Below are 19,777 nucleotides of genomic sequence, written 5' to 3'. Positions count from 1 at the left end.
ACCAATCCTCATCCAGCATGCTGCCTGCACAGCCTCAAATGCCATTGCTTTGTGGCAGGATAAGTCCCTCTACTGTGACACCAGCAGTTTACAAGGTAACATTGGCATGCTAGTGCTAGCCCATCTTGGATGCCTGCATGGCATCTAAATCTCAACATGCTGCACCATCCAAAATGCTGACGTGTAACCTCTTAGCTGGCGCTGTCAAAACCTTACTTTTTGGTGCCGTTACGTCTTGGAACCATTAGAAATGCCTTGTTGCATCGCAATGGAAGGTCATGATGTTACACATAGAAGCATCAGTCAGGATGCTTAGCAGGACCAGAAAGTGTCTTCAGGACTCAAGGAGAGAATAGCTGGTAACCAAAGTCACATGATGTATGAGTGAGTGGCTGAGAGTCAGGGCTCCTGTGTGCCATACCTGTCTTTGCTACTGACTCACTAGGTGATCTTGGGTAAGTCACTTGACTTTCTGTACTTTGTTTTACCCATATGTAAAATGGGGATAATTATACCATTAAGACTATCATTACTTGTACAGTGTGTGGTGCTTTAGACAAATAAATGAGAGGTCACTGACTATTCAAACCAACCTCTGTAGTGGCTGAGTTAATGAAGTGCTCATTAAAGAAACCTGTTGAGGTTCAGATCACATTGGGTGTGGTAATGTATAGCAAATCTGAGGAACAGATGGAGACATCACCACAAACCACCAGCATTCAACTCTTTCTTTGACCTTTTAATGTACAGACTTTGCTGTTGGCTCATTTTAGATGGTGGAACATGAGTAAATCTGTAGCGGCTACAAACACACTCCCACTCAGATCCCGTTGTTCTCTCTCACATGCCCAGAATGTCAAGTATCAGGGGGTAGCCGTGTTAGTCTGTATCTACAAAAACAACAAAGAATCTGGTGGCACCTTAAAGACTAACAGATTTATTTGGGCATAAGCTTTCGTGAGTAAAAACCTCTATGCATCCGAAGAAGTGAGGTTTTTACTCACGAAAGCTTATGCCCAGAATGGTTTGTCATTACTGCAGGTTCAACAAGGTTGAGGAAGTGAGATCCCTGGAAAAGGAAGCCTTGTATTGCATTCTGCCAAATAGAAAAGTGCCTTGATGGTTATTGTGTCCGACTAACACTGAGTAAAATCTATGGCCTTTGACTTACATGATGTACTTTGCTCTTTGGGAGTAGAGATAAGGACCCCGACCTACAGTAATTTATACAATAGGTGTTTCCCTTTCTAACACTATCCTGCACTATACTTACTAGCAGTGGGCATTTGAGCTGAGTACAATGTGCAGTAAATATACAATAAAATTCTATGCACACACAAATGCTTCTTTAAAAGAACATGAAATTGGTAATAGCAAGCCAGAAAAGATGATTGAGGATTAAACCTACCATATATGAGCACAGCATAATGCAGCTGTGTAATACTGAAGTGTCTAGCTATTGGTAGGCCAAATTCTGCCCTCGGAAACCCATGTGGAACCACTGAAGTCGCTTCATGGCAGTATTTGGTGCATAGCAATAAATACATGTAGCCAGGAGTAATTATATATCTTGTTCAGAAGCCTCTGGTATTGGCAGCTGGTAGAGACAAGGTTCTCAACTAGATGGACCATGTCTGTTCTGCAGTGTTCAGAATTACAAGATGCAATTATATAAATATTCTCTTGAAGTGTATTGCACATGATTTCACTTGATTTTGGGAGAGGGTGGATGTATCTCTCTTTCACTGCAAGACTTTTCCATCTGTAAATAATGGCTTATTTCCCAAACCAGTAACATAAGACCCTTGACCTAAACCACAAAATCATCATTAACCAGTCTACATTTCCACCCTGTTAATCCATTGCTTTTCCCATTGCAGATTGCCTTTGCCAAGAGGTCATATCACCAACTCTTTTTGTGGGATGGTCCCAGTTTTTCCCAAAATTGCCTCTGCTATGTGATAGCAATCCTCCCACTGTAAATAAGAGCAAGGGCCCCCCCGTTCTTGACAGGTTGGAATAAGGACCTGCACAAAGGACATACATTCAAATTCAGATCTCTCACATGGAAGTGGAATGTGCTGAGACTAGGTTGCTATGAACAACCCTGTTGTAGGCAACATTAAGGTTAAATAATTTGGACATGGCACTGTGTTTGCTTTCAGAATGTATTATGGAGGTTTAAACAAATATTTTTAAAAACAGTTTTAATTTTATATATTAATAGGTACTGTTTTCAGAACATCCTACCATTCTGTAACCCAATCTCCCTTTGCATTACAGAGCGTGGCCGCTGAACTGTTTTCCTAGACTTTCACTGAGTTGGTGAGTTGAAGGGTCTGAGTGGGTTTGTGGGAGGAGCTCTTTTGTGGGCATTAACCCAATGTAACTTTTTGTATGTTTGCATGTTTTCTTTAAACACATAAGTGCTTAGCATTTTAGACACTTTAAATTAAATCTAAATAAATACATGTGTATGTCATAATACATGAAAAGCAATGTAGCATACGTTTTTACACGTTTTAAAACCTGTGATTACAATTTTATTTTACAAAAGTGAATATACTTTGTTAGACTAGTTCAGAAAAGAACCTGAACGTGTCAAATCTCTTGTACAATGCAATTTACAGATGCAGCACCTGATTGTTGAAGCATTGTGGTTTCCTGGGAATTTACTGTTAGACAACTAATTCCTTTTTGTATTGTTTCCTTATCTAGCTAGCAACAGTTACCAAGCAACTTACAAACATACCTTTCCAAGCTGTGTTGAATGGTTTCTTGCACCACAAAACTTTAAAAGAGCTTTCTTCCCAAGTTTGTTCTGGCCAACATCTCTCTGTGCGATCTTGTATACATGTGCAACTCTCACTGTACTCAACTTTTAGGGCTTGTATATGTGGGGAAAATTACCAGCATACCGATGCAGGTGTAAGTATACTGGCATTGCTATGCTGGTAAAACTCCCAGTGCGGGCATTCTTATCTCATTGAAGTCAATGAGAGTTTTTTTCAAGTGACTCAGTTGAGAATTTAATTTGATCTTCAACAAGCATTGCCTCTGAGAGTAAGGGCTTGTCTACTCAGGGAAAATTACCAGCATAGCTATACTGGTAAAACTTCCCCTGTGGACACTCTTATCCCAGAATAAGAGTGCTTTTTTCTGATTTAATTTATGGCACTTTCAAAGTGGTGATATTTGTTGAAGGTCAGATTCTTTTCCCAGTTGAGTCACTTGACAAAACTCTCGTTGACTTCAGTGGGTGAAGAATAGAACTGGCACTATCTATAATAGAATCCACACAACTGGTGACTGGAGAAGTGGCATGACTGCCATAGTAGGGAATATACTAGGGAGCAAATTCAGTGATTCCGAATCAGAGATCTGATGGGATGACAGCTCATGACCACAGGCCAATTAAATGACAATATCATATGTGGGATAATAGCAAATTTTCTGTGGGATGGAGGATGATGTGTTAAAAGGGGAATGCTCTTTGTAATGAGGGACAGTTAGGCAGTATAAGTGCAGGGACGTTATTCTCATATGCTTCAGTCCTGTACATTTCATACCTCAACCCAGAAAGAGTACAGATACCTATTCAATCTGAAAGCAAATATTCCAGCTATACTTACCAAAACTGTTAGAAATGGAGATGCTTAATCATTTTAGACCTTGAAAAGTTAATTAATAGGCATTGTGTTTAATTGCTTTTGGTGCCTTAGCTTTGTTTTCTTTGTGTATAATTAACTGCTGAATGTGTACAATACTTTTATAGCTTTTTTAATATTTCTATTTCTATTACTATTGTGATGACAGAAAGATCAGCAGAGACACTTGCTGGATAGGAATTAGATATCTGATTTTGTGTAGATCTCCCAGATCTATTGGGCAGAGAGTAAGAGAGAAGGTGTTGGGGTTTATTAAACTTATCTTCTTCCTTAATAAGGATAAGAGGCAGAGACACATTCTTAATAGCTTTCAGCCTCTCTGTAATCGTTATTGCAAATCACTGTTTCACTAGCTGTCCAATCCTGTACTTACACAGGCAAAACTCTTGTTGAAATCAATTGGAGGTTTGCGTGGCTGGGAAGTAGGCCACCAGAAGTTAGAATAGGGAGTGTGTCGCTATAGTCAGGAAAAAGGAAGTCTTATATTGGTGTAAGTCACGTATGAACATGGAAAGGAAGCGGAGATCCTATTTCTTTATTTTCCATGGCATTTTTTCCAAAACAACAAATTTCACAACTGAGGGCAAATGCACTTTAATTCTGGAATGTAAAAATGTCCAACGTAGAATGGGTCTCTCTTCTTATTGTTTATACCTTCTTGCTTTTTCTGACGAGGGTTGCTGAACCAACAGTCAGAGTCTGTAAAATACACAGATATATTACTTGTTTTCCATTTAGACTGTAGGGGGACCTGTATGTAGCCAACAGCTTTGAAGTTGCTGTAGTATATTTGTAATTCCATATCATATCATCTGAAAATACAGTTACAGCAATTGCATATGGACATGCTGAGTACATTCATACTGAAACAATGGTGTTCCTGTTAGGGAACCAGTTCTGAACACTGAAAATCTGAATAATCCAATGTTATCTTCAAGTGCATTGTTGGAGTAACCTCAGTCACAAGTATGTTCCCTATACTAGAAACCCACTGCCCCAGATAAGTACTATTGATCTGGTTTTTGCAGATTTATTAAAGAAAGTAGTCTAGGATTTTCAAAGCCATCTAAGGAAACTGGGCATTTAAAATCCCTAGGCACATAAAATCCCTGAAAACTTTAGCTGTAAATCTTATAACAGTAATCACACCAACTGGAATACATCTTAAAAGCCTGGCAAGTGAACGTTTAATTCCCTGGGAGAAGGATTCTGTGCCAGTAGGGAACAGTTCAGGACACATAAGTTCCTAGGATTTGTAAATGAAACAGGTGAAAATTTAAATTAGCATGGCTTGATTCAGTTTTCATTCTCTGCTCAAGAGCATCCCAGCTGTACAACCCTGTGAAAAATCTTGCAGAGCATGCCCACGATGGTCAAAAGCTAGCAACGCTAAACCTGAGTGCCTAAAATGAAACGATAATGAAAATGAATTTGTCTCAATGTATCCTGGGAAGGGATAGCAACTTTCAGTGATAGAAATGCATAGAGTGAAACTGTCATGGACAGTCACAGGCATTGTCCATGTGTAGAGGAGATTCAGTTAAGTCAATAAGTAACAATGCATCACCCTGGCTGTACTAAATGGTGACTAATGTCGTTTCTTGCTGGTTGCAATCACCACTGGAATTTTAAAGTTACATATTCTTTCATTAATGTAGTGATATAATCCATGCTCACAGTAGTAATTCCTGTGCTCAACACCAGGACTTTTTAAAGTGATGGTGTCAGTTTATAAACTGACAGGCATAGGAAATTCCCCCCCTCCCCATCACTTACCTCCACCATTTCATTTCCTTTAATTTCCTGTTCATGGCAGAATGTTTCTGATTTGCATACAAGCTTCCCACCTATCATGTTAACCGTGCACTGTGAACACAAATTTTTAAAACGTAAGTATTTATAGTAGCCTAGCAAGTACATTTCTGGTAGGCAATTTAGGCCAAAAGGTAGAAACTAGGAAATTAGTTTGAATGGTAGTTAGATACACAGATAAGAATGAATCAGTATCTGCACTTCCATATTTCATTAATCTCATGCTAACTTCAGATTGACAGGAGTAATGAGCATCTTGTTTAGCATTCAATGAAAACTTCTCTAACTGTTGAAACAATACCAATGCATGTATAAATGCTACTTCTTGGTGTGCCGGAAATACAGATATATTAGAAAGACTTTACAGTTATTGGTATTGTATTAAAGTTAACTGGCAGTTGAAATATGCCAAATAAGAGTAAAATTTGTCCTACGAAAGGTAAGACTATACAATGGGTTTTGCTACACTGGATCAAACTGTTGGTTCATCTAGGATGTTATCCTTCTTCTGGCAGTGGTGGCTGGGGATCTCAAAAAAAAAATTTTTTTTTTTTTTTTAAAAATAGTGTAGACAACATCTTAACAAAAAGATTGTCTCAAACTACCTTCATTTCTATTCATAAACATATGACCCAATTCCCCTGCCACAACTGGTAGCTACAGCAATACCCTACGTGAAAAAATAGTAAGAACACATTTAATGTGCTTTATCAGCTAGAAACTACATGGAGAGCTAGCACCATGGGGAACAGTCAGCTCTATTCAGACCAGCAAGTGTGCCACACACACCACTATTTGGGAATCACTGTTTCAGGGGAAAAGTGAAAAACTCCATAATCATATATAGCCAATTATTCATGTACATGGGGAATAAAATTCCTCCCTGACCCCTGGGTTGATCAATTTATGCACAAGCAGCAGATTTGATTACCTTAAGAAATGTTACCTTATACCTGAGTGTTTTAATGAGCTGTTGTGTGACAAGAGCTGAATTAGTACAAAGCATTCATTTTTCCCTAGAGGTTAATGGGGGTTTCTTCAAACTGTGCTTTGCAGCAACCATTTCTCCAGCTGAAAGGGTCTGGAAGCAGCTCCTTCTGAAACTAGAGGCGTTTGCTCTAGAGTGGTGTAAGGTGATTGCTCTTCTACAGTTGTTTAATGTGTTGCCTCCACAACTTTCTCGGGACCTGCTAACATGACAGTTTGTGACACAAACTTAGATTCCCTGTGTCACTAACCCCAAAGCCAGCTAGACAAACAGTCTTTCTGGCTCCTTCACTTACCATGTAACCTGCATGCTTGCGTTAAAAGCTTTTAAGTTTTACTTAATTTCTTACTCATCAATAGAAACAAAGATCCTATCAGAAGCAATTGAAGTTTCCTAATGGGAATAGTACAAAGAAATTCCACTTGCAAAATGACACTGAAGTACTAGTGAGGGAGCAGTTATTGTTCTTGAAATATATTACCTTTAGTTTTTTGCCATCCATAGTAGTGATGTCAGCCTCTTTCCCCAGAGTAAATGAATTTGTTACAGACTGCTTAGGTGTTTTTGATGTCACAACAAAATTGTTTCCATTTTGTTGTATTTCAATAACAGGCTTAATGTCTTTGGCAACTTTGATGAGGTCATCTGCCAATGCTGCAGAAAGAGGAAAAATGGAATTTTAACTTCTCTATTATGCGGAGGGAAGTACAGGGTTTGTATGTTATGCACTGAATCAAAGTATTTTATTTGAAGTGACAAGGTTGACACAAATCAACAACAGAAAAGGAAGTCAAAGTTAGATTACCCAGTTCTCTATGGGCATACAATTTAATTAATGGGACACTTGGTTTTAGATTCCTTTTCTTATAATCTTGGAGATTCACTGGCAGTTCTTTATGAGGTATACTGTTTTTTTTAAAATGGAGGATCTTCCATATTTTTTATATATGTGTGTGCACACACACACACACGTGTCATATTTACAAGCACTTTGAAGTGGTTTTGCCCTAATATTACATTAGTACAATAAATTAATTTCTCTTTTTAAATTGTGTGCATATTTTAGCACTGGTGAAAGGCTGACCACCTTTTCTATGTTCTTTTCTATTCTATATAGTTTTTTTCTTATATCACCGTAATGTCTGAGCACTTTTAGTACTGCACTAAGTGACATGAGTAGCATTACATAAGGTTCATTTTCTCTCTCATCCTCCCCCAGGACACACTGAAGTCCCCTGCATAACCACAGGGCAGCAACAGTGCAAGTGTCCCCAGGCTGCCTCATCAGTAGGCTTCAATGCGGACCTGAAAGGATCACCTTTGGGGCTGAGGGCGTAGTTTAGGCAACATGTTCTTTGAGAAGGGATTTTCACTGAGTGAGGCATTCCGCTCTATGTAATTTGATTGTTGTGCTGCAACTGACAATGCAAACTATGGTGGTGTTTTTTAATAACCTAGACACCACTAGCTAGAGACCATCAAACTCATTTCATGTAGGCTAACAAACAGCCATAAGGTAATCAGTGATTACTGCCAGAGGCTCTATGTGAACTGGTAACAGAGCTGAGAGGCTCTATATCCCATTACCAATGCCCTACTAGTTGACCTGTTTCAGTTTATAAGATTAACTGATACCTTTTCTTTCATGAGAAGGCCAGTCTTGTGGTTAAGGCTGAGTCGATCTGGGTTTTATCCCTGGCTTTTCCTGGGTGACTTTTGAGCAAGTGCCTTCACTTCACTTTATATCTAAAATGGGACTAACAACACTTACCTACCTCATGGAAGGTGGTTTGTGAAAAACACTTTCGATATTCTCTGATGGAAGGTTCCTTAAATGCAAAGTGTTATATTTCACAAACCCAGCAAGTTGTAGAAAAAAAAATAGGACACTTACCAAGAGCTTTCAGAAACTCTTCATAGTTGTCTTGAGCATACACCTGCCAGGTTCCATTGAATGCCATTATGGATGGTGCAGTACAGTATGGCAGTGATGCCAGAAAGAGAATGGAGCAGCCGTCTACTGAATTAAATGCTATTTATACAGAAAGAAATGTGGCCTATCTCATGAGATGATCTGCTAATTATTAACAATGAAGTATCAATTATTAATCATCTGTTTATTCTTAATAGAAATAACCTCTAGTTCGTTGTGGTCTGTGGCTGTCTCTTTACCTTGACTGTCTCTTTCATAGACAGTTTATTGCTTCCAAAATAAATTAAACTAAAGTACAAAATGCAGAATAAGAATAGCCACAGGGGGAGCTAATGTGGAATAGCTATTCCAGGCTATTTCCCTGTGTAGGTAAGCCCTTGTCTTATTGAAAGCCAATGGTACTTAGGCTCCTAAATGCATAAGGGTTTGTGTACTCATAAAATTTGTATCACTTTAAATATAATGGTATAGTTAAAGCAATACAACCTCTCTAGTGTGGATGCAGTTATACCAATATAAATTTGCTTATCCTGGTATAGCTTATTCCATAAAGGAAGGAGAATAAGCTATACTGGTGAAAGGCACCTTTGTACAGCTATAACCATGTCCACACTAGGAGTTATACTGATATAACTATATAAATAAAAAGAATTACACCCCAAATGGATACAGTTATACTGGTACATAAACTGTGTAGACCATGCCTAAGTCATTAGTTAAAATGATACTTAGGCTCGTAAGTCACTGAAAATTTTAATCATTTTCTAAATAAATAAAAGTGTTCAGTTATATAAAACTTTAGAGAAATAGTCACTGGATGTGAAATTATATTTCTTATATACTGTAATAAATCCATGGCCAGTGAAGAGCTTCATGACTCACTCTGCTGCATGTGGGTACTTGGAACTTCACTGAGACAGTGAAGATAGAACACAGATCAGTCTCTTCCAAAAGAACTGGGCCCTACCATGTGAGGAAAAGAAGAATCTCCTTTAGTGATGATCAGTATAGGGCCTATGACCTACAGCTGATCAGTTCTGATTCCATCCAGTAGATATCAGTGGGGGCACATATGCACTAATCAGTTTGTTACAATATTTAAATGTATTTAGTGATGGTCCCATACATACAGATTTAAAGTGGAAACAAAACATGGAACTGTTGCCTGGGGATTGACGTGGAAAAATAAATGGGAGTACTTAATTCTTGACTGTTACTCTCCACATTCATAATCTCAGAATTCCTCACTTACAGTGTAATATTCATCCCTCCTTGATCAAGCCTGACTGCTGGCTTTGGAAGGCATTAGGTAAAACTGTGGTTTGCAATAAAATTGCTTAATTCAAATAGTGTTTGTGCCCTAGAGGTGACTGACCTATCTAAATCAACATTTCTAGTACTGTACTACAGACTAGGTAGTAGTTTTTAGCTGAATGGGAAAACAATGATGAATTTTTCTTACAAATTTACTTTACATTGTTGTCTAGTTTAAATTTTTTAGAGACAAGCCCAAATTGGGATCAGAGATCCAAATACACCCCAAACTTTGGGACAGTTCAGGTCTATCTCTAATTCATCACAGTTTTAATCAGTGAGCATGTCACAGGATTAAGAGTTAGGAGATCTGAGTTCTAGTGCTGGCTACTAAACCTCCACTTAGTTTTAAGAGCACACTGCCCTAAACTATATTGTCTTTAATCATTTGAATGTTTTAAAATTCATTTTAGAGATCCAATTTGTGATTTTAAAATATTATTATATGTTTGTTAATAAGGAATTTTAAAATATATCTGTAAAGTATTTGCTTTAGTTGAGCAAACCATTGATCCAACAGTGTGTTATCCTGTCCCCAGCTATAGCCAATACTTGATGCTTCATATGAAGGGGGAAATATACAAACTGCACCTTGCCAACAATGCAATGCTGCTCATCAGGCAGCTCATCTGTTTGCAGCTGAAAGTTTCAATTTCTGTGAGGAGTTCATGCACAAACACCAGACCCTGACTTTGGAAAAGTTCACTGACTCAAATATTTCATTAATTTTTTCATAGTGACCTGTCCTCATTGTCCTCCAGCAGCCAGACCTTGGGCAGCTAAACATTAAACTAAAGTGCACAACAGACCAACAGTGGTAAGCATCTGTTGCACTCACAATTAGGCTTTATAAAGGGATTTCTCTGTGTGTGTGTGTGTGTGTGGGGGGGGGGGGAGGACAGAAGACACATGTACATCAATCCATAGTGTGACAAAGCTCCAACCTTGTCTCAGTGGGTCCCGCACTTCCTGGCAGATTACGCTAGCCTCCGGGGCTCACTGTGACCCTCCACATAGCCCTTCTCTCTCTAGAGGCAAAGGTCACAGTCTACTGAGCCATTTTCATCATAAGCCAGCAAGGGAGGTGAGGAGAGGTTATCCTCCCTTGCACAGTCTCTGTTGTCTCCCAGTCTCTCAGTGATTAGTCAGGAAGGGGGTGAGCCTAGGCCCACTCTCTACTCCGGGCTCCAGCCCAGGGATCCTGATAGTAGCAGCTCTTGGTAGCTGACTTTTTGGAAACAGGACAAGTATGATTCCCTGGGCCGCTTCCCCACAGCAGCCCCCATTTCCTCAATATCTGCATCACCCTTACCTTAGGGCCTCCTTCCTTGTGCCTGATAAGGTTTGTACTGCTCCGTTTCTCTAGCAGTGTGGCTCCCTTCTGCAGCTCCTAGCACACCTGCCACCTGACCAAGCGGGAGGCTTTTAACTAGCTTCAGCCAGTCCATGGTTGGCTTCAGGTGTCCCAATCAACCTAGTTGTCTCCACTGCTTTCGGGAAGGATCTTAATTGGCCCCCGGTGTCTTGATTAACCTGGAGCAACTGCCATTTGGTTACCATGGTACTAGGGATTTGTTTAGCTTAGTGCTAACATACCTGATTCTCACTATTTTCCTATAGCCATCTGGCCTTGCCCCATCACATATCCCCCCAACCTGCTCAACACCATAGTGTTGGGCAACTTGGGATGCCAGGCAGTGTGCTCGTGACAGACCATCAGCATTGCCATGGTGGCATCCAGCCCTGTGCCATATTCGGAACTGGAACGGTTGGAGGGATAAGAATCACCTGGTGACCCTTGCGTTCTTTTCCTTATTCCGCTGCATCCACTGGAGGGGTACATAGTCCGTCACAAGAGTAAATCGCTGGCCTAAAAGGTAATAACGCAGTGTTTCCCTGGCTCATTTCACAGCAAGGCATTCTCTCTCCACTACTGCATATTTCTGTTCTCTTGGGAGCAGCTTTCTGCTTAAGTAGAGGATTGGGTGTTCCTTTTCTCTCACCATTTGCGACAGAACCGCCCCCAACCCCACCTTGGAAACATCTGTTTGTAGAATAAATTCCTTGTTAAAGTCTGAGGCTATGAGTACGGGGTCCTTACAAAGGGCTGTCCGAAAGTCTGTGAACACCCCCTCTGCTGCGGCGGTCCACTTCACCATGTCTGGACCTCGGGCCTTTACAAGGTCCGTTAGGGGACTTGCCCCAGTGGCGAAGTGGGGAATAAAACGTCGGTAATAGCCTACCACGCCTAGGAACGCGTGCACCTGCTTCTTTCGGGTTGGCCGGGGTCAGTTTTGAATTGCCTCTAGCTTATTCGTTTGGGGCTTCACTATGCCCCTTCCTACAATATACCTCAGGTACCTAGCCTCTGCTAGCTCTATAGTGCATTTAGTGGGATTAGCAGCAGTGGCGTAGCCAGCTTCTCAGTGCAGGGGGAGCAACCATAAAAAAGGTGCCCCCCCTTGGCTCCTCCTCTGGCCACACCCCTCCTTGGCTCCTCCTCCGGCCGCTCCGCGCCCCCCCCCCCCCGGCTCCTCCGGCCACGCTGCAGCCATGCTGCGCCCCCCCCTTGGAGGGGCTCGGGGGGGAGTGGGCGCGGGGGAAGGGGTGGCAGGCGGGCGCTGCTCGCTTCTCCCGGGGGCTGGGGGGAACGGAGCAGTGGGGCGGGCAGATCCCCTCTCCCTGGCAGCTTCCTGGTTCCCTTAGCCCAGGCAGCCCAGCATTTTTTTCAAAAGCGGAGCCTGCCGGGCCGGTGCTGGGCTCCTGCAAGCAAGGGGGAGGGGAGGGGGGGGGGCAGCACGGCCGGACTCTGGAGGAGCCATTTGGGGGGGCGGCAGGCGCGGCCGGAGGAGCGAAGCGGCTGGGCTCCTTGGCCATTGCGCCCCACGCTCAGCGCGGCTGCCTCCTGCGGCAGCTCAGGGCTCGGCAACCAAGCACTTTGCAGCTGGCGGGCAGATCCCCTCGGCCCGGAAGCAGGAAGCTGCCGGGGAGAGGGGATCTGCCCGCCAACTGCGGAGCGCTCAGCCGCCGAGCCCTGAGCTGCTGCAGGAGGCGGCCGCGGCAGCAATGTTGGGGCCGCGTGGGGCGCAATGGCCGAGGAGCTGGCCCCTTCGCTCCTCTGGCTGCGCCCGCCGCCCCCCCCACACACAATGGCTCCTCTGGAGTCCGGCCGTGCTGCCCCCCCACTTGCCTGCAGGACCCCAGCGGTGGCTCGCTTTTGAAAAATGTACTGAGGGGAAGCGGCTGCTTCCCCTGAACCCCCCTAGCTACGCTACTGGTTAGCGGTGAGGCCAGCCCATCTTAAGGTGCGCAGTACTGCCTCAACTTTCTTCAAGTGGGTTACCCAGTCTGGTGTATGAATTATGACATCATCTAGGTATACGTAATCCTCTAAGGAGAGAGGATCTGGTCCCAAATACTATGTCATGTCATCATTGTTATTCATCATGTTTATTATAGCAATGCCTAGGGACCAACCAAGATCCCAGGTCCATTGTACTTGGCACTGTACAAACACCTTTGTAGAAGATGTGTTCGGTTTAAACTAATCTAGTTAGTCATATCGGGAAGTTACCTCCGATTCAGAAAAGTTTGTATTTCTTGCTCTTTCTCTCTCCCTCACAAACACAAATCTGTTTCCAAACAGTCCTTTCCATGGACACTTTTAGGTACGACTCACTCCTGTATTGTTGTCAAGGTTTAGATTTTTTATTTAGCACACACCTTTTAAACACTGCATAGAATACAGGATCAACTACAGTATGACAGGCAAACACTGTTCTTGATCAATAGTAACAGATAAAACAGTGGCATGGAAACCCTCTTCTGAAAGTGTGGGTAGTTTAGAAACAGTAGCTGTCAAACATTTTAAAAATGAACTTTTCCATTTTTGCCTTGATCTTTATTTAAAACAGCATTAAATGCTGCCTTACTTTCCTCCCACATGGCTTAGCCTTGTAAATATAAGTGCATCAAGGCCCTGTTTCAGCGAGGTATTTAGGAACATGCCTAACTTTCAGCACACCAGTGGTCCCACTGACATCTAGTTATGCATGTGCTTGAGTACTGTGCTGAATTGGGCCCAAGCAGGGTTACGTTTTAATAACAATGCACACATCAACATTCTCCTGCTACAGGATATTCAATAACACACAGGGGCTTAATACAAACTGATAAGTTCTTGTATACATGAACCCCTACTGTATCTTATACATAGTGCTGTTAGCTGAAAAGTGGCACACTATATGAAGTGGTTGTCTAATTCTGTAGAGTTAGAGTGGGATTTTGAAGGTTTTCTCCAGATTTCTATAGATGCTTTTAAGAGGGGTATATGGTGATTTCTTATACTGTAAATCACTGTGAAAACCTTTATTTTATACGTAGATAATAAAAAGAGATACTAGTCTGAATTTTAAGGCTGGGATTGTCAAAGGAACCCAAGTGTCTAAATCCCTTTGACATTCAATGGGAGTTTGGTGCCTAATGCCTTTAAGCCTCTTTGGAAATCCCAACCTGGGTTTCTGAGTGGGTTGGCAATCATTTTTCCCGTAGCTCGATCGGTTCTTCTCCATGCTTGTACACACTGATAGTAACCTGCCCCGTTTCAGAGCCATATTTGTTCTTGACATAGATGCTGTATTTTCCTGTGTCGTCACCGCAGACTTTCTCAATGGTAATTGTGACAACTATCCCCTTCACATCCATTTTGTAACGATCTTTAAAAACTACTAACTTCTCATTCTTGAACCAACTGATTTCTGGGTAAGGATCACCAGATATGCAGCATGTCAAACACAGGGTCTGTTTTAAAAATATAGTAAATATAGCGTTACAGTGGCAATTCACAGCCAGTGGCTTAAAGCATAATTTGACAAAGAAGGAAAGATAAAAATGGATCTCCAAAAACCCCCGCAAGTTTCGCTGATCCAGGAACTCGTAAGTTCTTATCAGCGCAGGCACTCTGGCCTCAGGCAAGCTACTTACCCACTTTTCTGTCTCAGTTTCCTCATCTGTATAATGGGGATCATACTGCTTATTCACCTACCCCAGAGAGGGACTTGAGAGGATTAACTGATTAACATTTGTTAAGTGCTTTGAAGATGGAAAGCACCATATAAATGCTATGGATTACTATTGTTGGCAGTATTTTTGTAGCCGTGTCGATCCCAAGAGATAAGATTATCTCTCATGTATTATTATTCTTATTAATTATTTGTATTACCAGGAGACCTAGTCATTGACCAGAACCCCATTGTGGTACAAATACAGAACAAAAAGATGGTCCCTGCCCCCAAAGAGCTTTAGGTATAAGACAAGAGACAACAGGTGGATACAGATGGGAAGTAGAGAGGAAACCATGAGACGATACTGATCAGCATGAGAGGCAGTAGTCTGAGAATACAAGTCTATGGGCCTGATTCTGATCCCAGCAATTTTTTTTTACCTAAAATAGATACTGTACTTCTCTTATTCAGTGCCTAGGACAGCATGATCTTACAATACCATTTTGCTTGCCAGGAAATGGAAGGCTACATTTTTTAAGCGCACAAATCTTTAGCCATATAGGAAATTGAATCCATGCAGCTGAAATCATTGCTACTCTGTTTGGGGCCATTAGCAATGGAAGTATGTTTAACTGCTTTGAAAATGTTAAGGATCATTGATGTGACCATAAAATTGAAGGCTGTTTTAGTTTCTAGGCTATGAAGGAGTTATTCATTATGATACAAGACAGGAGTCCCTCAATAGTAGGATCTAGTTGAGTTGAGAAGTATATCAGAGGTGGCAGAACTAGGTTCTTGAGGGGGCGGGCAAGATTTATATTATTAGTGAACAAATCTACCACAGCAAAACCTAAATACTTCCTATGAGGTTGTTAAAATTGCAAATTATCCTGGCTATTCAGGCTGCTAAGCTGGGCAGGTTTATCTTCTTTTGGATAGGTGTAGGGGTCTTAAACACCAGAATAATGTGAATGGAGAGAATGACTGCTCCACATTTTTATTTATTTAGTGCATGCCAATAGTGTGTCTGACACTGTACAAACACACCAACTGCAACCTGTGTACAGCTCCTGCAGGGGTGTAGGTTTCCCTGCAGGGAGGCATCTTTGTTTAGAAGTCACAGCATCACAATGAGATAGAATTACTTTCTCTAGCCTGCAGCTTTAAACAAAGGGCGGCTATGGTTAAAATTTAATTACTCTTCCTTGCAGGTTCCATTGGCACAGCTGTGGTTATATGAAGTATAGGTGACTTATATTAACCGCTTTCAAAACCTGGGTTATACATGTCTAAACAAAAGTGAGTCATTTTAAGTGACCTCAGAAGCCGCTAAGATTTTTGATGGGGCCGGCCAGTTGGTGAGATTTAGACATTATGATAGGCTTCTTTCTTCTGCCACTTTCCCCAGGGTAAATCAGGAATAACTCAATTGAAGTAAATGGGACTGATTCTCATTTGTGCTAAGGCCCCTTTACACCATTCTGGCAGTGTAAAGGGACCTTAAAGTGGGCATAAATTACATTTACAGTCATTGTAAAGCCTCTTTACTCAGCCACAGTGCCCTTATAGGAGAATCCAGTCCAATAGATTATAAAACTAGTGTGACAGAAGAATCAGGACCCATATATAAAGTTGTTAGCCTAAAGCAAGGGTTGGGAAGGGAGACTAGGGGCATATGAAACAGCTACAATAGATCATTGTCAGCACCTGAAAACTAGGATGTGGTGTCTAAGGAGAGCAGTTGAGTAAGGATAGAGCCGTTCATGTAACTTTTTCTATTTTAGCATTAAAACTATCCCTGCACTTCACAAGTGCACAAAAAATGGAACCTTGAGGCCTACCTAGATTTGTGGATTTCAAAGGAACCCCTGCCCCGCCCCCAACAATTTTCTCCTACAGAGAAGGTGTGTGTGTCTGGAAGGACCACCCACCATCATATTGCTCAGTGATGTTAGCAATGGGTATCACACCAGGCCTCTGACAACTGCAATGCCCATCCCCTATATGGAGACACAGGTAGGGGAAATCTGCTTGTCCTCTTCCTGCCAGCCATCCTTGCACATCTGTGCAACCTGGCCATGATAGGTATACAGTTACTTAGTATTACCTTATCCTCCATGATGGTGGCAACATCTGGCAGACCTTGAACAACTCTTGCACGATCTGGGAAGGAACAAATGTGACTGTTCAGCTTTACATACCAGTATGGCCCTTTGATCTGTATGACAGAACCAAGGAGAATGTGCAACTTTTGTTTACTTACTCTTTTCTGCTATCACTGCTTCCCTGAAAGTAAGAAAAAGACAATTAAAGAGATTTAGTATTTTTTATTTATTAAATATGTATGTACCCTGAATGTTTTTAATAGGAACCTGTTCCCTAATTTCTATAGAGAACTTCACTTCTAAAGTGAAAGCAAAGGTGTGCAGTAAGGTGAGATATTGGAACAGGGAAAATGTTTGAAATTTTTAGGGATTCTCTAGGTTTCATCTGGGGGGCATAATGAAGGTTTTTTTGGCCAGTTTCTGGAACTAGAGAGACATGTAGAAAACATTTTTTTTAAATTCTTGATAAACTTCATAGTAGCCAGTGGATAATGCATCTCCTCTAATGTTTGCTTAAGGCTTGATCTCACAAGTGTTCCACCCATGAAGGATAAGAGGTCCTTTCTGATTTACTGGTCACTATAAGAAACAGCTGATGTTGGAGTTTCAGGTTCATGTCTAGGAAAACGTCTTCTTTAAAAGTGAATTTAGTTTTGAAAACTGTCCCAGAGTGACAGTCTCGAAAGCTGAAGCCCTCTGTGTATCTACAGAAGAGTTACCTCACAGGGACCAGGAAATGCAGGCTTCCTCCTGGGATCCCATCATCATGCCTCAAACCTGATCTGGAAGGGTCACTCCTACATGTGACAACTCCATTTCCACGCCTCTCAGACTTAGGAGTGGCCATGATCCTGCCATGTCTTTTCTGCTGACCCAACATTTTTTTCCATGGTTCACATTGCCAATCCCTGTGGAGCCATCCTTGCTGTAGCTGCTGGCCCTTATGCCTCTCCTGCACCAGTGCCATGCTCAGCTCCCACCTTCCAGCCTGACTGCCCAGGTGTAGTGTCACTTCCCATCCCTGAGAGGGGACATGGCCTGCTGGACATGGTTGAGAAATCTGCCAGGATTGGATCTCCATGGTGGGATGTGCAACGTGGAGGTTAAACCAAGCTGCAGAGTCTCATTTATTAACAAAAATAAACCAGGTGGTTCAGCTTTAAACGTAAACATTTAGGCCTTGGCTACACTCGCGGATTCACAGCGCTGCCGCGGCAGCGCTGTGAAGCGCAAGTGTTATTGCGCTTCACAGCGCATATGCCCCTATTCTCCGAGGGGAATAGCTTGCAGCGCTGCGAGCGCTGATTACACTGGCGCTTTACAGCGCTGCACTCACTGCGCTCAGGGGGGGTGTTTTTTCACACCCCCGAGCGCAGCAAGTACACCGCTGTGAATTGCCAGTGTAGCCAAGGCCTTAGTTCAGTTTCAAATGTGAAAGTATTTGAGAAGAAACTCACTTTAGCCTAAGGTGTTCGGCCATTGCGTCTTCGAAAGCTGCAAGGAATAAAAGAGATTTTAAGAAGAAAGTGTAGTTTGCGGTTTGTTATTTAATAGATTTAACCTAATGTGTGATAATAGGGACATGTAGAGTCACACATAGAACAGTATTTATAGCTGCCTCAAGAAAACATGTGATCTATTTATGTGCTGCTAAAAGATCAAGGCCCTGATGCTCCCTTCCCACAGAGAAGCGCCAGGGAAGGGAAAAGTAATCTGAACAACTCTGAGAGGTCCCAGTGGCAGAGTGAGAGTCACATTCTCTCCTCCAAGAGAGGGGCAGGGATGCTTCCTGCAAACCCCATGGGTCTGTGGGGGAAGCAAATCAATTTTGGGTCATCTCTCAGGACAGCCCTATTCTCTGGGAGCTACCTCTCCCATGGCAGTAATGATCCCTAAGGGGAGTTGGAGTCTTCCTGCCATTAGCTACTTTGTCCATAATATATGGAGATATACCTATCTCATAGAACTGGAAGGGACCCTGAAAGGTGATAGAGTCCAGCCCCCTGCCTTCACTAGCAGGACTAAGTACTGATTTCGTCCCAGATCCCTAACTCACAACCCTGGGTTTAGCAGGCTAATGCTCAAACCACTGAGCTATCCCTCTCCCCATGCTGCACACCACCCTCCTCTGTGCACTTCCCTCCACCCCCCCTCCTAATTCACAGCATACCATCCCCACGGCACTTCACAGAGCTCCCCCGCTGCTGTGCTCCCCATCTCAGCGTGAGGGAGGGGAGCCTGAAGGCCCAAGTGAGGGGGAAATCTCAGAAGGTAGCAGGTGTTTAGCTCTTCCCTAAGACAGAAATGTTCTGCTCCAGTTCACCTTTCCCAGACAAGTCAGTTGATAGTCTGTGAGACTCTTTCCCATCAAATATTTCCAGGGTATATTTTCCCTTATCCGAATCCGTGGGGTTCAGTATGTGTAGCCAGATCTGGTCCATTGTACTTCCGCTTTTCAACCTCTCGCCACTTTCTAGTCGCTTCTCCCTAAGGAAACAAATTATATCATTTTAACAACATTGAAGTAAAATTGCACAAGTTTTGAGATTAAACTGACTTTTTAGGATCTATTGGTTAGAACAAGAGACTGGGAGCTAGGACTGGGGTTCTATTCCTGATGGCCATAGACTCACTGTGGGCAAGTCTCTTAGGGCTGGATTCTGAAAGGTATTTAGGCAACTAAACATGCAGAAAGGCACCTAGTGGGATTTTCAAAAGCCCCTGGGTGCCTAAGCCTAAATACTGTTGAAAATTTGGCCCTTCACCTCTAAATTTTGCCTATCTGGAAAATAGGTCTATTCTGCAAGGGTGTTGTGAGGCCAAATTAACTAATGTTGGGAAAGAACTTTGATATGCTCAAATAAAAGGGTGTATAAATGTGAAGCAGGAGTGGCATTCAGTTCTTCAGAATGGGGTGAGGCGGTCGTGCAGAGAAGTATAAAGCAGCACAGATG

General features: G+C 42.3%; 2 protein-coding genes across 2 annotated transcripts in view; both read right to left on the bottom strand.

The window, feature by feature from the left end:
- Nucleotides 1–4,181: 4,181 nt before the first annotated feature.
- Nucleotides 4,182–8,493, bottom strand: LOC128827756 (fatty acid-binding protein, liver-like). Its single transcript, XM_054011849.1, has 4 exons — nt 8,363–8,493; nt 6,950–7,122; nt 5,445–5,534; nt 4,182–4,367 (listed from the first exon to the last, which is right to left on the bottom strand). The coding sequence occupies exons 1-4, from the start codon at nt 8,427–8,429 to the stop codon at nt 4,317–4,319; spliced, it is 381 nt and encodes a 126-aa protein (XP_053867824.1). The 5' UTR covers nt 8,430–8,493; the 3' UTR covers nt 4,182–4,316.
- Nucleotides 8,494–13,998: 5,505 nt separating this feature from the next.
- MYOM3 (myomesin 3) overlaps nt 13,999–19,777 on the bottom strand; it is a 58,379-nt gene continuing 52,600 nt past the window's right edge. Inside the window, exons 33-37 of the mRNA XM_054011847.1 lie at nt 19,147–19,310; nt 18,281–18,317; nt 16,982–17,004; nt 16,826–16,881; nt 13,999–14,515 (exon numbers count right to left, since the gene is read on the bottom strand). Coding sequence (XP_053867822.1) covers nt 14,252–14,515; nt 16,826–16,881; nt 16,982–17,004; nt 18,281–18,317; nt 19,147–19,310 — 544 coding nt within the window. The 3' untranslated portion in view covers nt 13,999–14,251. The remainder of the gene's footprint in view (nt 14,516–16,825; nt 16,882–16,981; nt 17,005–18,280; nt 18,318–19,146; nt 19,311–19,777) is intronic.

Source organism: Malaclemys terrapin, chromosome 22 (assembly GCF_027887155.1).
Source record: "Malaclemys terrapin pileata isolate rMalTer1 chromosome 22, rMalTer1.hap1, whole genome shotgun sequence".
NCBI classification, from domain to species: domain Eukaryota; kingdom Metazoa; phylum Chordata; order Testudines; family Emydidae; genus Malaclemys; species Malaclemys terrapin.
Note: the sequence above shows the minus strand (reverse complement) of the source record. Positions and strands in the feature narration are given on the sequence as shown.